The sequence below is a fragment of the Pelophylax lessonae genome (genome assembly GCF_965119305.1).
Source record: "Pelophylax lessonae genome assembly, chromosome: 2".
Classification (NCBI taxonomy): Eukaryota; Metazoa; Chordata; class Amphibia; order Anura; family Ranidae; genus Pelophylax; species Pelophylax lessonae.
The window spans coordinates 150,219,203-150,239,608 of record NC_138769.1 but is presented as its reverse complement, the minus strand read 5'-3'; the positions used below and the strand labels follow the sequence as shown (position 1 = coordinate 150,239,608).

The following is a 20,406-nucleotide window of genomic DNA, read 5'->3' as shown; positions in this document are numbered from 1 at the left end:
AAATGGTAAGAGTGGGTCACTTACCAAAAAACGTAGGAGGAGAAGGAAGACAACTTCCCAACTGGCCTGAGGTGGGAGGAGGTGGAGGTGGGAGGAGAGAGAGGGGGAGCCAGTGTTTTTTTTGCGCGATGTTACCGCGATTCGGCAGGCGGAAATCGCGGAAACATCGCACAGCGTTTGGGGTGCTATTGCAAATCACGGGCAACGCACAGGCGTCCCGCGATTTGCAATGATTTCCGGATCGCGGGCGGAATCGCGGCGATTCTGCCCGCGATCAATACGCTGACATGTGAATGCAGCCTTAAAAGGACAGTGTAAAAAAATAAATAAAAGGTAAAGTAAATAAGAAAAAAAATTAATTAAAGCGCCCCGTCCCTCCGAGCTCACGCGCAGATGCGAACGCATACGCAAGGCGCGCCCACATATGTAAGCGGTGTTCAAACCACACATGTGAGGTATGGCCACGAACGTTAGAGTGAGAGCAATAATTCTAGCCCTAGACTTCCTCTGTAACTCTAAACTGGTAACCTGTAGAAATTTTTAAAGCATTGCCTATGGAGATTGTTAAGTAGCAATGTTTGTCGTCATTCCACGAGCGTGAGCAATTTTGAAGCATGACATGTTGAGTATCTATTTACTCGGCATAACATTATAGAAAAAATTTGGGCTAACTTTACTGTTTTCTTATTTTTTTATTTAAAAATTGTATTTTTTCCAAACAAATTGCTTTTGTAAGACCGCTGCGCAAATACAGTGTGACATAAAGTATTGCGACGATCTCCATTTTATTCTCTAGGGTCTCTGTTAAAAAAATATATAATGTTTGGGGTTTCCAAGTAATATTAAAGCAAAAAATACTGATTTTAACTTGTAAACAACAAGTGTCAGATAGAGGCCTGGTCCTTCTGTCCTCCGAATTAGAATCGCCACAACCACGAAGCAAATGATTGCAGCCACAGCATGTGTACAGCCCTGTCCAGCTGTATTGTTAGCATTCCACTGGCCGGGAAAATCAAGGCTCAGCTGCCTGTTTTTACCTTCCCTGGCTGCTCATCCAAAAAAGCCCTTAGCTCTGTTCAATGCTTGTGCAGGCTCTAAAAGTTCCCACTGTGGCCATGCAGTGCTTGTACACATGATAGGTTATTATTATAGAATTGGTTTATATGGCTTTCTCAGGTTCGAGGGTTTTTGTTTTAGCCAAAAGCAAGCTAATTACAGAGAGGCAAGAAACTGAGCACACATTATGTGGGTTTTTGGGTATTCCCACTGAAGTCTATATAGGGACCCAAATGTGCGACTCTCCCCCAAAGACTTTTCTGAGCTGGAATTGGAATCCTCATGTTGAGCGTTGGAGCGATTCTGAAAAAAGTACATCCATTCACTGAGGTTTGAACCAGGGCTTATACTGTATGTACCCTGCACCTACAAACAGTGCAGGTACCTGAATATGACTTGGTATCAGAATCTTGCAATCCACTGTACAGCAGAGCTCAGACTGGCTGGGGGGAAGGACAAAACCTGTAAGTGCTACTGAACTGCAACAGAATAAAAATCAAGCCTTCTGCCAAACTAGACAGGGCTTTGCTGTGTGGCAGAGCTGTGTAAATCTCAGGACTTGATGGATAGAAATACAAATCTTTTGGTAGGTAAACCATCTTCTATATATGTATTTCATCTGTGTATTTTACTGGATCATAGGTGTGCACAGCCTATTGCATTAGGCCAGGGGTGTCAAACTCAATTTCATTGCGGGCCGCATCAGCATTATGGTTGCCCTCAAAGGGCCAGTTAGATCTGTAGGATTAGATGTCCAGAGCACCTCACGCCCCCTTATATGAGATGTCAAGAGCCCCCCCCGCCATCAGAAGTCAAGAGTCACCCACCCCTCCTTACAACACAATGCACCCCCTTACCTTGTGCTGCTGCCAGGAAGAAAATGCAGGTGGATCTGGGAAGAAGTGTAGGGTCTGGAGGAGAACCAGAGGAGGGCTGGAGTCAGCTTCCAGAGACTGCTGAATGCTTAGACCAGGGGAGGGAGAGGCAAGGTGGTGTTACAGCAGAGACAGAGAGGTGCAGGATCTGTAGGAGTTCTGTTCTCCTCACTGCTGCGGACTGCCGAGAAGGGGGGGGGGGGCAAAGACGAGCCTTTCTGCAGCTGCACAGAGGAGAGTGCAGGATGTGGCAAAGGAGTTCTGTCCTCTCTGCTGCCGACTACAGAGACAAGGTGGGGGCAGAGACAAGGGGGGTGCTGCAGCTGCAGGAGAGAAATGGCCTGGTGGGCCGCATTCGGCCCGCGGGCCTTGTGTTTGACACCTGTGCATTAGGGTGTGCACCCAAAGCTCAAACACATATGTATGTGTGCATGTGTATATATACTGACCGTGTCGGTAGAGCAGTGGACAGTGTCAATCGGGCAGAGATTGGTGTCAATAGGGCAGTCGTTTTTTATTTTTATTATTTTATTTTTTACAATTTTTTTTTTACAAATTTTTTACACACCCTGTGCACACACCTATGGCCTGGAGGCTTTATAAAAAGGCTTCATTCACCCAACTGTAAGTGGTGTAAACAATCACCTTGTCAAACAACCCATTAAGTGCCGGTTTCCACTAGTGCGACTTGCTGTGCGACTTGACACATGTCAAGTCGCACAGCAAGTCAAAAGCCATTGATTTCAATTCGGCCCGTTTCCACTGCCGCGACTTCAGTTGTGGCGACTTCAAAAGTAGTTCGTGCACTACTTTTGAGCCGGCTTCAGTGCGACTTCCCTCTATAATGAGGGACAAGTCGCACTGAAAGCCGCAGTTTACTTTCGCTACGAAGTCGAGCTAGAAGTAGCACGACTTCGTAGCCGCAGCAGTGGAAACGGAGCCTAACCCTAAAATATAAAGGAAAGGCAAAACATTTATGTATAGTTAAAAAAACATTAGAAATACCTTTTTTTCCCTTTTTTTATAAGTAATCACATTTAGGGCCATCTTACCAAATGGGCACGCTGGGAAGTTGCCCGGGGGCCCCACTTGCCCAGTGACCCAGCCCCAGCCAAGCATTAGTCCCGATTCTCAAGTGCCTCCTGCCGCCGAACTTAGCAGGTGGCAAGTGCCTATTGCCCCTGAACTGCTGTGGAGGGGGAGCCCACAACTGCAGGAATGCCTGTCTGTCTCCACGGGAACAGGCACACACAGGACAGTCAAGGCTGACTCCCGTCCGTGTGTGTGTTCACCGGACCCAGCCGCCCAACTTGGAAGCTGTAATTAGCCTGGCACTGCTGTACCAATAAATATTGCCTTATCGATAATTTGCATTTTTATTTCCGTGGGTGGTTGTGTAGGCGGGGCCCCAGTGCACTGCATTGCCCGGGGGCCTATACTGTATATATATATATATATATATATATATATATATATATATATATATATATTTATATATATATAAAATCAAAAAGGTGCTGTGCCACTCAAACACTAGTGTATATTAAATAAATATAATGAATTAATTAATCAACGTGCTGTTAAAATTCATAAATATAGTGAAAAAATCCCATAATTCATAAATTGAGTCCCAATAAGGTGCAAACAAACTCGTGAAAAACTACAGATCCAATCCAAAATGGAAACGTGCAAGTGTCTCAAAGCTCAATCCAGTATCTGTGCACATCTTCACCCACTATTGCAGTCATGTCCAAAGTCCGGCCTGCGGGCCAGTTGCGGCCCGTCCTTTAGTTTTATACGGCCCCCGAGCTGTATAAGGAATGTAGTGCCTACCGCCGCCGCCGCCATTCTGCATTGTTCTTCAGAAAAGGGTGGACCCGGGGCGCAGAGCAGTGCGCCCTGAGCCCACCCATTGTGTGACAATAGCGAATGAATATTCACTATTGTCACACGGATCCGCCTCCTGGCCAATCAGGAAGCTTGTCCGAGACCCGTTTCCTGATTGGCCGAAAGGCAAACAATTGCCATTGGCCAAGGAGGAGGGAGACGCGGAGGATTGAGGAGAAGCCGCCGCTGCATTAGGTAAGTGCACGCTGGTCTCTCTGCATGCTGTGCTAACTCTGCATTTAACAGGGCACGCTATGGTCACTCTACATTTAAGGAGGCATGCTGTGGGCACTCTACATTGAAAGGGGGCACGCTGAGGGCACTCTGCATTGAAAGGGGGCACGCTGAGGGCACTCTGCATTGAAAGGGGGCACGCTGTAGTCAGTCTGCATTGAAAGGGGGCACGCTCTGGGCACTCTGCATTTAAGGGGGCACGCTGTGGGCACTCTGCATTGAAAGGGGGCACACTGTGGTCACTCTGCATTGAAAGGGGGCACACTGTGGTCACTCTGCATTGAAAGGGGGCACGCTGTGGTCACTCTGCATTGAAAGGGGCACGTTGTGGGCACTCTGCATTGAAAGGGGGCACGTTGTGGGCACTCTGCATTGAAAGGGGGCACGCTGTGGGCACTCTGCATTGAAAGGGGGCGTGGGCACTCTGCATTGAAAGGGGGCACGCTGTGGTCACTCTGGCGAGGGCGTGTTTAGGGGAGGAGCAGGGTAGGGTTTGGGTGGGGCAACAAGTGGCGAGTAACTTTTAAGGCCTGGCTAGTAGCTCATGACTTTAAATTTTGAGCCCTGTATATATATATATGTGTGTGTGTGTATGTATGTGTGTATGGATGTATGTATGTAGGTATATGTGTGTGTGTGCGTGTGTGTGTTTAATTTTAATGGTTCAAATGTCAGGCAAAATGGTCGGCCCTCACGCATGTTCACTTCATCAAATCTGGCCCTCTTCGAAAAAAGTTTGGACACCACTGCACTATTGGATGGTCTCTCACCTTAAATTCTGACCCATGTGTTACCAATGGGTCAGAACTAGCAGTTCCCTTATAGGGATGTATTCCTGTAGATAATGTTTAATACGTTCTCCAATAGCTGACGATCTCTCAGTCCTATTTAAGCTCAGGTAAATCCCATGGAGATACAAGAAAGAAGGACAAATCGAATGCTCTCCGTATAACAATTTAATAGAAGCAATGTAAAAGATACACTTACATTAGCGCGCACAATCAGCTGTGCAAGCTATAACAGACAATCCGCTCAGTGGAAACACAGACAGCGAAATGGCATACGATAGCAGGCTCCGCCGCTATACGCGTTGCGTCATCCGTTGACTTCGTCAGTAGGGGTGGTAGCAACATTTTTTTTTTTTTTAAATCAAAAGAGGGGTGGTAGCAACATTGATTTAATTATTTATTATATTTATTTGATATACACTAGTGTTTTAGTGGCGCAGCACCTTTTTGATTATACATTTGATTATTGTATGCAGTGAAAACATACTTGGTGATAGCTGCCGCTTATTCTATATACATACATTTATATTAATTTCTTTAATATTTATAATTTTTTTACTGCACTTGGATTTGTGCACCTTATTGATTGTTAATTTATTGATCACTTGGTTGTTCACTTGGTTGTGTTGATTTTCATCTACTTATATATATATATATATATATATATATATATATATTGTAAATCCTGAATAAAATAATAATAATAACAAAATCTTTCCAAAAGTCACTCCACTGGTCTCTGATATAATTATTGTACAACATTCCTGTAATGGTTCGTTCTTATTGATCACTTATGATAGATCGTACAACGAGGACACTAGGACTCATTCATTTTTTTTCATGCCTATATGTAAATATATTTAAACTTTAATAAAAAAAATATATTGTTTCAAAAATATGTAATCAGTCTGAAAAATCAAGTCAAGCTTCTCATGAATAAAATCTCCAAATCTGAACTGTAGTAAGTATGACATCTCACATTCTGTAGGGACACAGTTTGTGTATCAGAAACACAGACTACATTGATCACACAAATTGATAGCACTATTTATGTACAGTGATGATTCCCATCATTGTGAAATGCTGGCGATGTAAAGAATCCCCACTGTGCTGTTTACACATATCTCTTCCAGGGTCGATGGTGACTGTCATACATCTCTCTCTACATGTCTGATCCCCCCCCCCCCCCAGAGCCCAGCACAAGGGCACACCAACATCTGCCTGGGACTGGGAGGACTGGCAGCTCCGCCATCAATAATGCAGGGCCAGCTGATCCAGGACAAACTTGCAGCCCCCAGGCACAGGGACACCTTCTCCATGCAGAAAGAGCAAGGCAGATCCCCCCTCATCAGCTCCATAGAGGCAGGAGGAGCTACTACTGTGTGCTAAACAGGATTACAGGAGAGATCCCAATCAGCCACACAAGGATGTACATATATTGTATATACAAACTGCTGGAATCACACACTCTATACACAATGCTAGAATCACACACTGTATATACACAATGCTGGGATAACACACTGTATACACAATGCTGGGATCACACACACTGTATACACAATGCTGGGATCACACACTGTATATACAATGCTGGGATCACACACTGTATATATACACAATGCTGGGATCACACACACTGTATACACAATGCTGGGATCACACACTGTATATACAATGCTGGGATCACACACTGTATATATACACAATGCTGGGATCACACACACTGTATATACAATGCTGGGATCACACACTGTATACACAATGCTGGGATCACACACTGTGTATACACAATGCTGGGATCACACACCGTGTACACAATGCTGGGATAACACACTGTATACACAATGCTGGGATCACACACACTGTATACACAATGCTGGGATCACACACTGTATATACAATGCTGGGATCACACACTGTATATATACACAATGCTGGGATCACACACACTGTATACACAATGCTGGGATCACACACACTGTATACACAATGTTGAAATCACACCCACCGTATACACAATGCTGGGATCACACACTGTATAAACACAATGCTGGGATCACACACACTGTATACACAATGCTGGGATCACACACTGTATAAACACAATGCTGGGATCACACACACAGTATACACAATGCCGGGATCACACACTGTATATACACAATGCTGGGATCACACACACTGTATATACACAATGCTGGAATCACACACTGTATATACACAATGCTGGGATCACACATTGTATATACACAATGCTGGGATCACACACCGTGTACACAATGCTGGGATCACACACCGTGTACACAATGCTGGGATCACACACACACACCGTATACACAATGCTGGGATCACACACTGTATATACAATGCTGGGATCACACACTGTATATACAATGCTGGGATCACACACTGTATATACAATGCTGGGATCACACACACTGTATATACAATGCTGGGATCACACACTGTATATACACAATGCTGGGATCACACACACAGTATACACAATGCTGGGATCACACACACTGTATACACAATGCTAGGATCACACACACTGTATACACAATGCTGGGATCACACACTGTATATACACAATGCTGGGATCACACACACTGTATACACAATGCTGGGATCACACACTGTATACACAATGCTGGGATCACACACTGTGTATACACAATGCTGGGATCACACACCGTGTACACAATGCTGGGATCACACACTGTATATACAATGCTGGGATCACACACACTGTATACACAATGCTGGGATCACACACTGTGTATACACAATACTGGGATCACACACACTGTATATACACAATGCTGGGATCACACACAGTATACACAATGCTGGGATCACACATTGTATACACACAATGCTGGGATCACACACTGTATACACAATGCTTGGATGATTGGCTCATCCATCATCAGAAAGCTGTATAGACGTGCACTTGTCCTCCGATCCCTCCCTGTGACAATCCAATGTGTCCCCAGCAGTCCTTTCTATGGAGAGGAGCCAGGCTGGGTGTCCCTCCCCTCCCAGAATAGCACTTACTGTGTGATGGGGATCATTGCTGGTGTCGGCTGTTCCGGGTGATGTAAATCCCGTGCTGTGAAGTCAGCATGGTCCGCTCTCCATGTCACACTATGGAGGGGAATGTCACCATCACACTCATCCCTTTCTTGTTTTCCACACCCCCCGGAGCTGGGGGCGGGGCCACATCACCGCACAGCTCATAAAGGGCCAGAGCCTGCTATGGTGACTCTGTGCTGGTTGTCACACGTCCCCATCCCATGGACACCAGACAAATAGACCGGGGGGCTCTGACATTCCTTTCCTTTTTTTTTATCCATCCGTTTTTTTTTTTTTATTGATTTTTTTATCATTGCATTTATAAGAGCCACTTCTTCCCTTTATCATGTATTGCGTACATCTATGTTTATTTCTATGGGATTGTTGAGGATGATGCATTCAGTTTCATATTTTGTTTCTATAAGATTTTATTAAAGGGAGATTTGTAGTCACAGCTTACACTTCATCCACCCGTCTATAGGGTTATATTCCCCCTTTTTTTGTTAATAATCTGTATTTTTTGCTAGAAATAACTGTAATTCTTTTGACACACAATGTTTGCGCAATTATTGATCAAACACATATTTTCAGGAAAAAAGACCCATAAATGAATTTTAGTGTACACACCTGTACCTATGAATGTCTGTATATATAAGAGGATGGAAAGGCCCGTACACACGATAAGAAAATCTGTAGGGAAAATTCATTCGACGACCGATCTGCCGATTTTCGGATTGTTAGTATGGTGCTTTCCACAGCCGACTCCGACTTTTCGGCCGACAAAATCCTGATGTGCAGGCTATATAATTTTTGTCGTCCGTCAAAACAACGTCCGATTTTCGTCTCATTAGTACAGATTTCGACGGAAAAAAATCTTAAGAGCAAGACTAGGCATGCTCAGAGACGAAAAAATACATACAAAGCAATCCAACACATGACATCACTTCTGAAGTAGAATTCTGTCGTATGGTAAAATTTGTATGAAAATAACCTCTTCACTTTCACTTTCAACATCAGACTAGCATGCCACGATACCGATATGCATTGGCCAAAAAATCAGTATCGGCAACGAAAAACCGATATCAGTCGATCACTAATTTATACATGCGAAAAAGTATTTTCAAAAACTACATAAGCACAGACATAATGAAACAATGCAATATGACATCAACCTCCCTGTGTACAGATCCAAGTGCAGATTGATAGTTAGCTTAGAACAGTGAAGACTTGACACCTTATCCCTAATGCTGGCCATACACTATACAAAAAATCGTTCAAACTCATTTTCGAAAAACGAATGCTCGGCCGTGAGAGCAAACGAACATGCCATCATGTAATGACCAATAAATCATTCAATGGACATAAATGAATCCATTTTTTGTTTGTTTTTTTCACATATACCTAGTGCATACAGTTTGAACGAGAAACACATTAACCTTTCAACTTATCGTTCGTTCGGCAGAAAACTTCAAAACCTTTCCTTCGTTTTTTGGGTTCAAAAACATTACAACTAATTACAGTTTTGTGCCCGTTAACTGGCCAAAAAAATGAAAGAGCTGTCCAAATGACTGAATTTCTTTTTTAAATTCTTTTTATTTCAATATGTGCATAAAAACGAACATTCCAAACGTCCTTTCAACAAAGGGACAAAACAATATAAAATAAAATAATTATACAATATCCAAATAATTATCTGTTTACTTAGTATTCATAATCTCTTTATGCCAAGGTATATCCATTTAGCTTAATTGATCGCCGTTGTCCTGGTGTGCCCCAACCCCTTGCTCCATTGCATTCGTAGATTTATTTCCTCATCATACTATGTGCATCCCTCTATATCCTCTTGGTTATCTCCTTATATTCAACCATTGGTTAATGTTGATTGACACCAATTATCCCAAATTTTATTATATTTCGTTGAGCATCCTCTATGCATATACAATACTTTTTCAAATGGTAAAATCTGATTTACCGCTCTTATCCAGTTCTTAACAGCAGGGGGCTTCACTTGAATCCACTTAACTGTGATTGTTTTCCTTGCCATAAACAGCGTTTCTCTAAGCATTATCTTGTGATATCTAGACCATGTTATTTCATCTGATATACCCAGCAAACAGGCAAATGACTGAATTTCAGCCGATTTTTCATATAGTGTATAGCCAGCATAAGAATTTGCAGAGGATCTAAGTGTCAAATTTACAGATATGGTGACCACAGTGCAACTCGGACTGAATGGTTATGGTGTTGCAGCCCTCCAACGATCAGCAAATCTTTAGCTGTACAAACCGCAAAAAAACAAAAGGGAGCAAGCACCTAGTGCATTATCTACAGCACTTTAATAAAAGAAGAAAGATAGAAATTTTACTCCATAACCAATAGTGAATAGTGGTGTAACATAGATTCAGACATCAGAAGTCTGCCCTCCAACTTCATAGGTACAAACGGATGACATAACCAGCTGACGTTTTGGGGGACTGGCCCCAAAACTGGTTTAGCCATAACCTTTACCTTCTTATATTAAGATGACCCCATCCTAACACAAGGCGGTAGAGGCAAGGGGTAAAGTATGTAGAGAAGGAAAGTCTGCTGGGGGTGGATATGAGCCACTCAATGACCAAGCAGTATGGCCTAGCTGTCAAACAAAGGTGGTCAGATAATAAGTAGTGAGTGATTAAAGTCCCGGGGTAAATCATATTCACTCTAAGGGGTCCAGACCTGTTCAAGCCTATGTTATTTGTCACTAAGGTTTGCAGACATCTCTTCATTTAAAACGAGTTATACCATCTACCGCCCAAGGGGGTGGAGGACCACTAATCTTTGGGTAGAACTTGTTTGCCCCACTGTAAAAAGTAGGAGTAGCAAGTGGGTATTTGTATGGTGCCTGAGTCTCAAATTTAATAGGATCTCTTTAGGATTTTTCAGATTATCTCTCTAGATTATCTCTTCCCAGAAGGGTGTAGAGCACGTGTCAAGCATAACATGGCCCCAATCTGGCCCGCCAAGTCATTTAATGTGGCCCTCACACCCAGGGTCCTCATTTAGCTAGAACGTGGTAGAACTCTGTTTCACAACCGTCGGCTCTTGCTCTCTGCTCCCCGCTCACCACCATCACTTGTAAGTAACAAGTAAAATGCAGATATTGATGCAGTGTAGGATGGGGCATCACTTGGAAATCTGCACTGTGATCCCCACCTGTGCCTGGGTGCACAGTCCAACATTTAATGGAATGGGTCGTGTGTACACCTTTGGCTGCTGCCTGAGTAGCTAAAGGGGATAGGGTCTGGGCTGGGTAAAACCATGATTCAATTGCAGGGTTTTACCACCCCCAACTTTACGTATGAATGAGCACTAAGGGTGCTTGCAACTTAGGTCTCATTCACAAGTGCAACAGGCACTGCTGCTCCTCTGAAAAGCGATCCGAGTGTGTTTGACAGGTGGGGAGAAGGCAATATGTTCATCATCACCTGATTTAAACAATTTATTGCCGTACAATGCATGCCATTGCGACACGGTAGTACAGCAATTAGAGGTTTAAATGAGGAGGCGACACTGTGCCCGGTGATCTTTGACTTCTCCCATGTTGTTAAGGTAGATCTTCACCTCTTTAAGGTTACCTACCTCTGTCCTAGACTATAATTTGGGTGCAGATCTTTGAGCGTCAGCCCTAAACATTAGAAAGCTGTAGCTGAAGCTGGTAGTTTTGGGAGGTATAAAATAAGGAACTGATACAAAGTAGAGAAGAGAACATAATTTTACTACTGTGTAAGGTCAGGTGCATGCCATAAGTGAGTATCTATCAGGGGCTGACTGGCAACCTTCGGCCCAGGGGGCAAGTACAAATCAGAGGCCCATGGTGCAGTGACTCGGCCCCCCTCCTTCTCTCCCACTTCCCATCCTCCTCCTGACCCCCATTCCAAGCTGAAGCCCTGCTCCAGATACACTCTACTTATCGGCTGAATCCGGGTTCCCAACCTAGCCAGCAGGGGACCATTGGGGGGGGGGGCAGGGGGGAACAGCTTGGTTGGGGCTGGCTGGGGGAGACGAGTCCCCAGTGGGGCATGGAACCGGCCTCTGCTCAGATACAGTTTACACCATCAATGCCTGGGGGGAGGGGCTGTGCTCCATCCTTGTCTTCAACCTACACTCAGTATGTCAGTGATGGGGACTTTTTACTTCTCTTCACCAGGAATCCTTTAGGCATATCTATGGCAGAAGCGGTGCAGCCTTTTCACAGGGCATCAGAGTGGCCCAGGGGGCAATTGCCCCCCTGCCCCCTGGCCCAGTCCTCCCCTGGTATCTATAAAGACTTAGATAACATTTGCATGAAGCCTTTCTATTTAAGGGCCCTTTCACACAGGCTTTCCTATGATGTCCACCTGTCAGTTTTTTAGGTAGACCTGATCGCAATTGGAAGCCCAATGCAATCCTACGGATAGGCAGATGTAAACTGACTTTTGTCCTACCTCTGAGTCTGTTCAGATCCAGAAAAAAAAATTAAAAGGACTGTCAACTTTTCCACATTTATGGACCTAAGCCTGATGAATCAGAGGTAAATGGAGAACAACAAGGTGCGCCAAACTAAGTGTAGCAGATAAAATCAAGAAGGACATTTAATAAAAGTTGTCAGCCAATTGGCTACTCACATGATGTAAGAATAAACAAGGCATGAGTATAAAAGGGAGTTCGTAGTCACTTGGGGGGTCCCGGGGTCTATAACAGCATAGCAGGCAGTGTACAACAGGGCAGATGGACGAGACGGCCGGGGACCCTGCTGTACAGTATGGAAACCAGCGTGGAACGCACTCAGAGCTGTGCTGAAAGTGACGTCGGGACGCATCAGATGACGCGTTTCAAAGCTTCCGCTTTTTCTTCAGATCTAAATGGCTGTTTATCTGCAGTCTTCTATTCTCTACATATATTCAAAGTCCAGAATTTTATAAAGCTTGTCTGAGTTCCTCTGTGCACAAAAGCGACTGCACATAGGAGCTCAGACAAGCGGAAGCTTTGAAACGCGTCATCTGATGTGTCCCGACATCACTTTCAGCACGGCTCTGAGTGCGTTCCACGCTGGTTTCCATACTGTACAGCAGGGTCCCCGGCCGTCTCGTCCATCTGCCCTGCTGTACACTGCCTGCTATGCTGTTATAGACCCTCGGGACCCCCCAAGTGACCACGAACTCCATTTTATACTCATGCTTTGTTTATTCTTACATCATGTGAGTAGCCAATTTGCTGACAACTTTTATTAGATGTCTTTTTTGATTTGATCGGCTACACTTAGTTTGGTGCACCTTGCTGTCTTCCATTTGCCTTTCAGAGAATTGCTTCACTCTCAAGGGAGCTGCCAGGAGCGTATGACATTACACCTCATGGACTATATGATATGTGATTTCACTAGTCCAGGATTTATGCTTATTTCCTTGTCATCATTCCTTGTCCCTTAACCCACTTTTTGCACCATATTTTTTTTTTTTTTTTTGATGAATCAGAGGTAGCCTGCTGTAAACGGTCACAAGTTTGTTTACATCCGACCACCATTAGAGATATCACAGACCCACCGGACACAAACTGAACAGGTGAAGATGTAAAAAAACTGACCTCCTTCCCAATTGCCTCTGATTCAGCAGGGGACCTGCACATGTGAAAGAGCCATAAAGTGATTTGATACATTACATTTTTATGATACAAGAAAATGGGGAAAGGTTTAAACAACTTACTTGTCAATCAAATATTCAAAAAATTGCAGCACAACAATACAAATTATACATAAAAACTACAATGCTTATATATTGAGACCATACATAAATCATTAGTTTACTGATTCAGTCCCATATGACAGGACATATCAATTCAGTCCCAAATAATTATAACAAAAACTACACGGGGTGACTAGTGATTCACAAATCTTCACTCTTTATCTTGTGCCTTAAATGCCTTCATCCATAGGTGAAAAACCTGCCCACCTCCTAAGACCTCACATGTGGGTCAGAAATCGCCAGAGTTGTATAAAGTACTCGAAACCCATACTTGAGTAAAAGTACAAGTGCTCGATCAAAAAGTGACTTGAGTAGAAGTGGAAGTGCTCGATCAAAAAGTGACTTGAGTAGAAGTACTAAAGTATTCAACATTTTTTGTACTTAAGTATTGCAAGTAGTTTTTTTTTTTAAATTTTGCTACTCAAGTACTGAAAGTAAAAGTACCAGTAGTTTTGAAAAAAAATGCTACTCAAGTACTGAAAGTACAAGTACAAGTACTGGGTTATGTAGTTATTAAAGAAAGAAGTCAAAAGTTTGAACATCATATTGTTTTTTTATTATTTCAAATGCAGCTTTTATTTATACATACAGTAGCTTTTATTTTCGTATGCGCTGATAATACACATGTTTTGAGCTTCATGAAACCTGCCATCTACTGTTCTGGCATTGGTAATTTTTATAATTGTAACGAGTAACTATGCAGCACAAAAAAAAAATATTGGAGTAGAAGTATTGAAATCATTGAAAAAATGTAGTGAAATAAAAGTGGAAGTAGGAGAAAAGAATTCTACTCTAGGAAAGTACAGATACCGCCTTTCGGTACTTAAGTACAGTAGTGAAGTAGTTCTACTTAGTTACTATACATCTCTGGAAATCGCTTATGACACTCTCTACAAACAAGGTATGGACTCGTCACTTCTCCTCCTCTTGATCCAGATCCACCGTATTTTCTCCCTTTACACCGTACTCAGTTACCAAATTGACCGTATAGCAAAAAAACACAAAAGGAAGAACTATAGGGCTCTCTATTTCCTATTTTATTGCGCCTAAAAGATCATAAAACAAACAAGCTTCTAATGTCTGTGATCTTGTCAATCATAAATAATAATTACATCACAATAACATTTTTTATGACTGTTTTGTTTGCAATGAGGATTACATTGAATGAAGAGGTGGAAAATGTAGTTTAAGATTTTTATTAATGATCAGTAAAACTCCTTTTCCAGATTAGCAAGGTGGATGAGGTTGAAATCACAGGAAAAAAAAAACAAAAAAAGAAAAAAACAATATAAAAACAATATAACGTATACAATTGCGACACAAAGCATATTGTCATTGAATGCTATTAAAAATTACCTTTCCTTTTCAATCTGCAGCTGTTGAATTTTCTGAAAATGCAATCCAATATGGCTAGCTGAGCTGTTCTGTACACAGAATGTGTACTGACCACACACCAGAAACATCATTTCCTGCTTGTGTGATTGGCTCACCAATTTGCCCAGAAGTCTGCCTAAGATACAAGTCAGATTTCAGGCATCCCCTGCAACAAAAATTTCATTTTTGGTGAGATACTCCCAATAGGAACAAGTCTAAAGGGATGTAGACCCAGCAGCTTTCCTCATTAGAGCTCTGAAGCTGCCACAGCTGATAGATTATTATGAAACCACTCCCATTTGACCCACTCAGCACAGAGGCACAGAGCAACAAACAATGATCTCTTCAGAATAACAAAAGGTAGGAATCTAAAAAAAAAGTTTGTTAAACTCCTTGTAATGTACATAGATCACCCCGAGGGGAATGTTTTTTTCTCAAAAAAAGTGGAGTTACGCTTTAACCTCCTTAGCGGTAATCCCGAGCGTGACTCGGGGTTGGTTTTTCATATCAGGAGCGGTAACCCCGAGTCACGCTCGGGGTGGATTGCAGAGAGCGCAGCGGTGTTCTCTTACCTTATCCTGGCGTTCCAGCGATGATCTCTCATTGCTGTGACCGCCACCCGAGAGTCCCGCCGCTCCTCCGTCGGTCTCCGTCGCTCTGATCACTTCCTAGTTCCGTTCCCTGCAGCAGCAATGCTGCATGGGAGCGGAACTAGGGAGGGAAATTTAAAAAAAAAAACGTTGCACAAAACACAAAACACATTTTATATTTTATATATATATATATATATATATATATATATATGCATATAAATATATATATACACCGGTATATATATATATATGCATATAAATATATATATATATATATATATATATATACACCGGTATATATATATATATATGCATATATATATATATATATATATATGCATATATATATATATATATATATATATGTATATATATATATATATATATGCACACACACATATATCTATATATAATATATAATGCATGAATTATAATCTAATCAATAATATAATTTTATTATATATATTATATATTAAATAATAAAATAATATTATTGATTCGATTATAATTCACGTGTTTGTGTTTCAAATTTATCACATCTGGGATGTCTACTAGACTCTTGTTTTGGTCAGGTTTAAGTCAGTAATTACTAAAAATTGTAGGCCTATAATACATAACGCCAAATTTCCATGAAAAGAATTGTACCGCTTTTGGTATGTAATTCCTGACATAATCATACCGCCAGGGAGGTTAATGTAATCACAAATGAGCAATTATTTAATAACGGTATCATAATCTGATGATTTAGAGTAGCAATAGAATAAAAAATTACAGTAACTTTAGTTACTGAACATAAACATACTAAAGGCGTTTTTTTTAATGTAGCCTGTAAAATTATTTGTACAGCTGTGTGTAAATCTTACTCTTAATAAATTTGGATCTATAGTTAATAATGATGCGAAAATGACACCCATAGCACTCTAGGACTGTCATCCTATATTAGCATGATGAGTCAAATATAGAGTATAAAGGAGCCAGTATTTTCCACTTGCACAAAATTGCCATTACTTTGCTCTCTTTCTCTGCTCCCTCACTGGCATCTTGATACTTAGACAGTACATGCAGTTTCTTTGTATACCTCTTTAGCCTCTGTTGCCTGCATGATATCACCAGGTGACTCAATTTTTAAATCTGTCCTCCATGACAATGGTCTAGCAATGATTTCCTTCAGATCCTTTAGGTTTCAGTATTGTTCCGGATTTACATGCTATTTATCCTGAGTGACATTGGTTTGTTCTTGGTCAGTTTTCCTCCTGCTGTATTGCTCCGCCTGGTTCCTTACTACATCTGTCTGCTTCTTGCCATGATCTTCTGTTCTGTTTCCAGACATATACTGTAAGCATGCTGCCTGTCCTTACCTTTAGCCTGTTTTCCAATGACAGATATGTGCTGCTGCCCCGACCTTCCATCTTGTTTTCACTGCAATATGTCTGCTGCCTGTCCTGATCTTCTGCCTGGTTTCCAACTACAAATGTCTGTTGCCTGCACTGACATTGCATCTGATTTCTAACTACATGTCTGTTGCCTGTATGGTTTCCAAATCAGGGCTTTTTTTATGCTAGAACTTGGTGGAACTCAGTTCCACCACCTCTGGCTCAGGGCCCCTGCTCCCTGCTCACCACTATCCCTTGTAAAGACAGAGGTACTGCTTCTGTGTTTACAAATGACAGTTTGTCTCCCAACAGCTCCCACAGATCTGATCTCCTCAGGGTCTCCTACTGGGTTCAGGATGGGGACAAGGGAGATGCAGGTGCCCAATGAGGAGTGTGGATGCCGACACCCCCAGGCCATTGGATGGTCTCCCTGCAAGTGAAAGAGGCGGAACCACCTACAGTGTTTGGGGAGGTACTACTGTAGCCGACTGGAAGCTCAATCTTAATGCAGCAACAAAAGTAAGACATGTGGAAGATGGTGAAGCTTTTAAGAAGAGGGAGGGGGGGAGATGGGGGCAGTGGAGGGGGGGGGTGCATGCTGAGGTCGGAGCTGAAGAGGGGGAAAAGTGAGATGCAGATGGGGGATGCAGAAGTAGGCAGCTGTGGAGGGCGGCTCTTTGTGTAGAGCATCCTGAACTCTGCACTCTGTATTGCAGCACACCCCTAAACTCTGCACTCTGTGTGTAACACACACCAACCCCTACAAACTCTGCACATTATGCACTCCTAGTATTTAATGCCCCTGTGTGACCCTCTCACTGTTAGTAAAATGTGATCACACCCACTATTTGACGCAGTTTGGAGGGTGTATGTGTATTGGGGAGGGGGTCGTGGTTGAGTTCCTGCACCTATTTTCAGAGAAAAAAAGCCCTGCTCCAAACACATATGTATGCTGCCTGCCATAGCATTTCCTCTTGTTTCCAAATACAAATGTCTGCTGCCTTTTCAAATTTTCTTCCTGGTTTTCAACTACACATGTCTGTTGTTTGTACTGACCTCACATCTTGCCAACTACATGAGTTGACCTTCCATCTGTTTTCCAACTGCATATGTCTGCTGCCTGCACTAATCTTCCATCTGAATTGCAACTACTTCTGTCTGCTAATTTAAATGCTTCTGCCCACAGAAAGGTCAACCTCCCTATCCAATGTCTTACTGGTAACCTACAGCTTTGGAGCCTAGCCTGATCTCATGAACTGAAATAAAATAAATAACATGAAGTGGGACTGCATTATTTATTGAAAGATATTGGCGTTAAGCACCAACAATCCCGCGTTATTTATTGCTCAATCAAAAAAGTACAATCAACAGAATATTGAGAAGTCTTAAAAGAAGCGGATAAATATTCCCTTCTCTGGCAGTTGGGAAGGCTATTCTTTGTTTTCAAGAGCTCTGGATATGGCTGCTATCCGGCACTTTCAGGAGATAGTGTTTCCCCTCTGGTAACTGTTAGGAGGGTATAATATCCAACATACCCAGAAGTGCCAGATATCTTTGGTGCTCTGAGCTCTTGTAGAGAATGAAGATTTGCCTCATACCTGTTGGAAAGGTAGGTATTCATCTGCTTCTTTTAAACAGTATCCAAAGTTTAGTTCTATCACCCAGGTGATTTTACAGTAGTTGAAAACCTTTGACATGAATGATGAACAAAGCATATCCTTAGATGGTGTGCGGTTGTCTAAATCCTTAACGCTAAGTGTCATTTCTGTCTGCTGCGTCGTTCCTCTGCTATCTGCATGAGTCGCTTCTGACGGGTTTTCCTGACATTAAGAAAAAAAAGGTGACAGATGACGGATCTCCAGCACACAGCCTGTGATTGAAAGTCTCAGCTCTGTTTCTGTATGCTGTGTGAAGGGGGGTGTGGTACTTAACTGTAAAGGCCTCTATGAATAAGCCCTACTTGGGTGAAATGCGTTAGCGAGGTTTTTCTGATGGGTGGAGAACCAACTCAAGCTAGTTTGTGAATATTTGTTTCGTGGTTAATTTTTTGGGTGTCTGGCCCTGTGAAACCCTTGTGGTTCTATGGTTGAGCTTCATGGGCTCTTATCGGTGACCCAGCACCCGAGCAGCTTCTCGTGAACTGGACGGTATCTGACAAAAGCATGTGAGCAGTGCTGTCTTTCATTTGGTCAAGGCAAGATTAAGATCACTTTAAAAACACTATGCTTCTTGTACCACCTTCCCTTCTACCCTAAACACTGGTTGACTTATGGTAAATATGGCCCTGTGTATAACTGTAAGTATGTGTATTACAGATTTCTGCTAAAGATAAGCTCAGAACATCAAACTGGATTAAAACTTTGTTAGCCAAAGTGAAATATTGTATCTGATTCTGCTGAGTTCCCCTTTCTTTGAAAATCACAACAGATGAAAGTGACCTGCAGAACATTTGTGATAGCAAAATTCAATATTGATCCCAAAAAGATGTTCATTTTAGGTAAGTGCACTCTACAAAACAAACTTGTACACTTATACCTATCCTCAACTTTTTACTGTTATTATGAGAAAGAGTCCACATCCTCTCCGGATGTACTGCTACAACAAGGGCCAACTGGTCCGGCATGAAGCTGTGGTGGAAAGTGCAGAATTGCCATTGGTGCTGGGAATGCATGTGTGCACCAAATAAAAAGAGCACATTGCATAAACTGTCATTTTCATGACTTGTACATTTGAACTGTACATAAATGTTTGATGTCTTATCCTTGTAAAATAAAATACAGTAACCCCCCCTCCATCGCGGGGGTTACGTTCCAGACCCACCTGCAATAGGTGAAAATCTGCGAAATAGAAAGACCCTATTTAAATACACCCTAGGCATGTTTTTATAACTTTCACAGTACTTTTAAAAGTATTTAAGTATTTTAAGGTTTTTAAACACACTTTTAAAACAATAGAAACACATTTAAACACATAAGGCTCTGTTCACATCTAGGCGTTTTGGGGCGTTTTTGGGGAGTTTTTCTGCTCTAGGATCAGCTCTCAAAACGCCCAACAAGACAAATCCTATTCATTTCAATGGCCCCTGTTCACATCTGAGCGTTTTGACGCTGTAAGCAAAACGCCCAACGCTCAAAAAAGTACATGAGCTTCTTTTTGGGCAGATTACAGGCGTTTTCCATTGGTTTCTATTCAATCTAAAAACGCCTGCACAAAAAACGCCTGTAAAAACGCCTGTAAATCGCGGTAAAAATCGTGGTAAAATCGCGGTAAAATCGCTGTAAAAATCGCAGTAAAATCGCGGTAGAAAAACGCTAAAACGCGAAAACGCTACACTCAGGTGTGAATGTAGCCTTAAATATATTGAGAGAGAGAGAGAGAGAGCAAGAGCA

The 20,406-nt window shown here is 42.3% G+C and overlaps 2 protein-coding genes across 2 annotated transcripts in view; one reads left to right on the top strand and one right to left on the bottom strand.

Moving 5' to 3' along the window:
• Positions 1-8,041, bottom strand: part of SH2B2 (SH2B adaptor protein 2) — a 173,836-nt gene extending 165,795 nt beyond the window's left edge. The window contains exon 1 of the mRNA XM_082244944.1: positions 7,904-8,041. The gene's annotated coding sequence lies outside the window, so the exon portion shown is untranslated. The remainder of the gene's footprint in view (positions 1-7,903) is intronic.
• LOC309547999 (uncharacterized protein) overlaps positions 1-19,407 on the top strand; it is a gene marked incomplete at both ends in the record, with an annotated part of 48,968 nt that extends 29,561 nt beyond the window's left edge. The window contains one exon of the mRNA XM_082247984.1: positions 19,333-19,407. Within this exon, the coding sequence (XP_082104110.1) occupies positions 19,333-19,407 (75 nt within the window). The remainder of the gene's footprint in view (positions 1-19,332) is intronic.
• Positions 19,408-20,406: the final 999 nt, after the last annotated feature.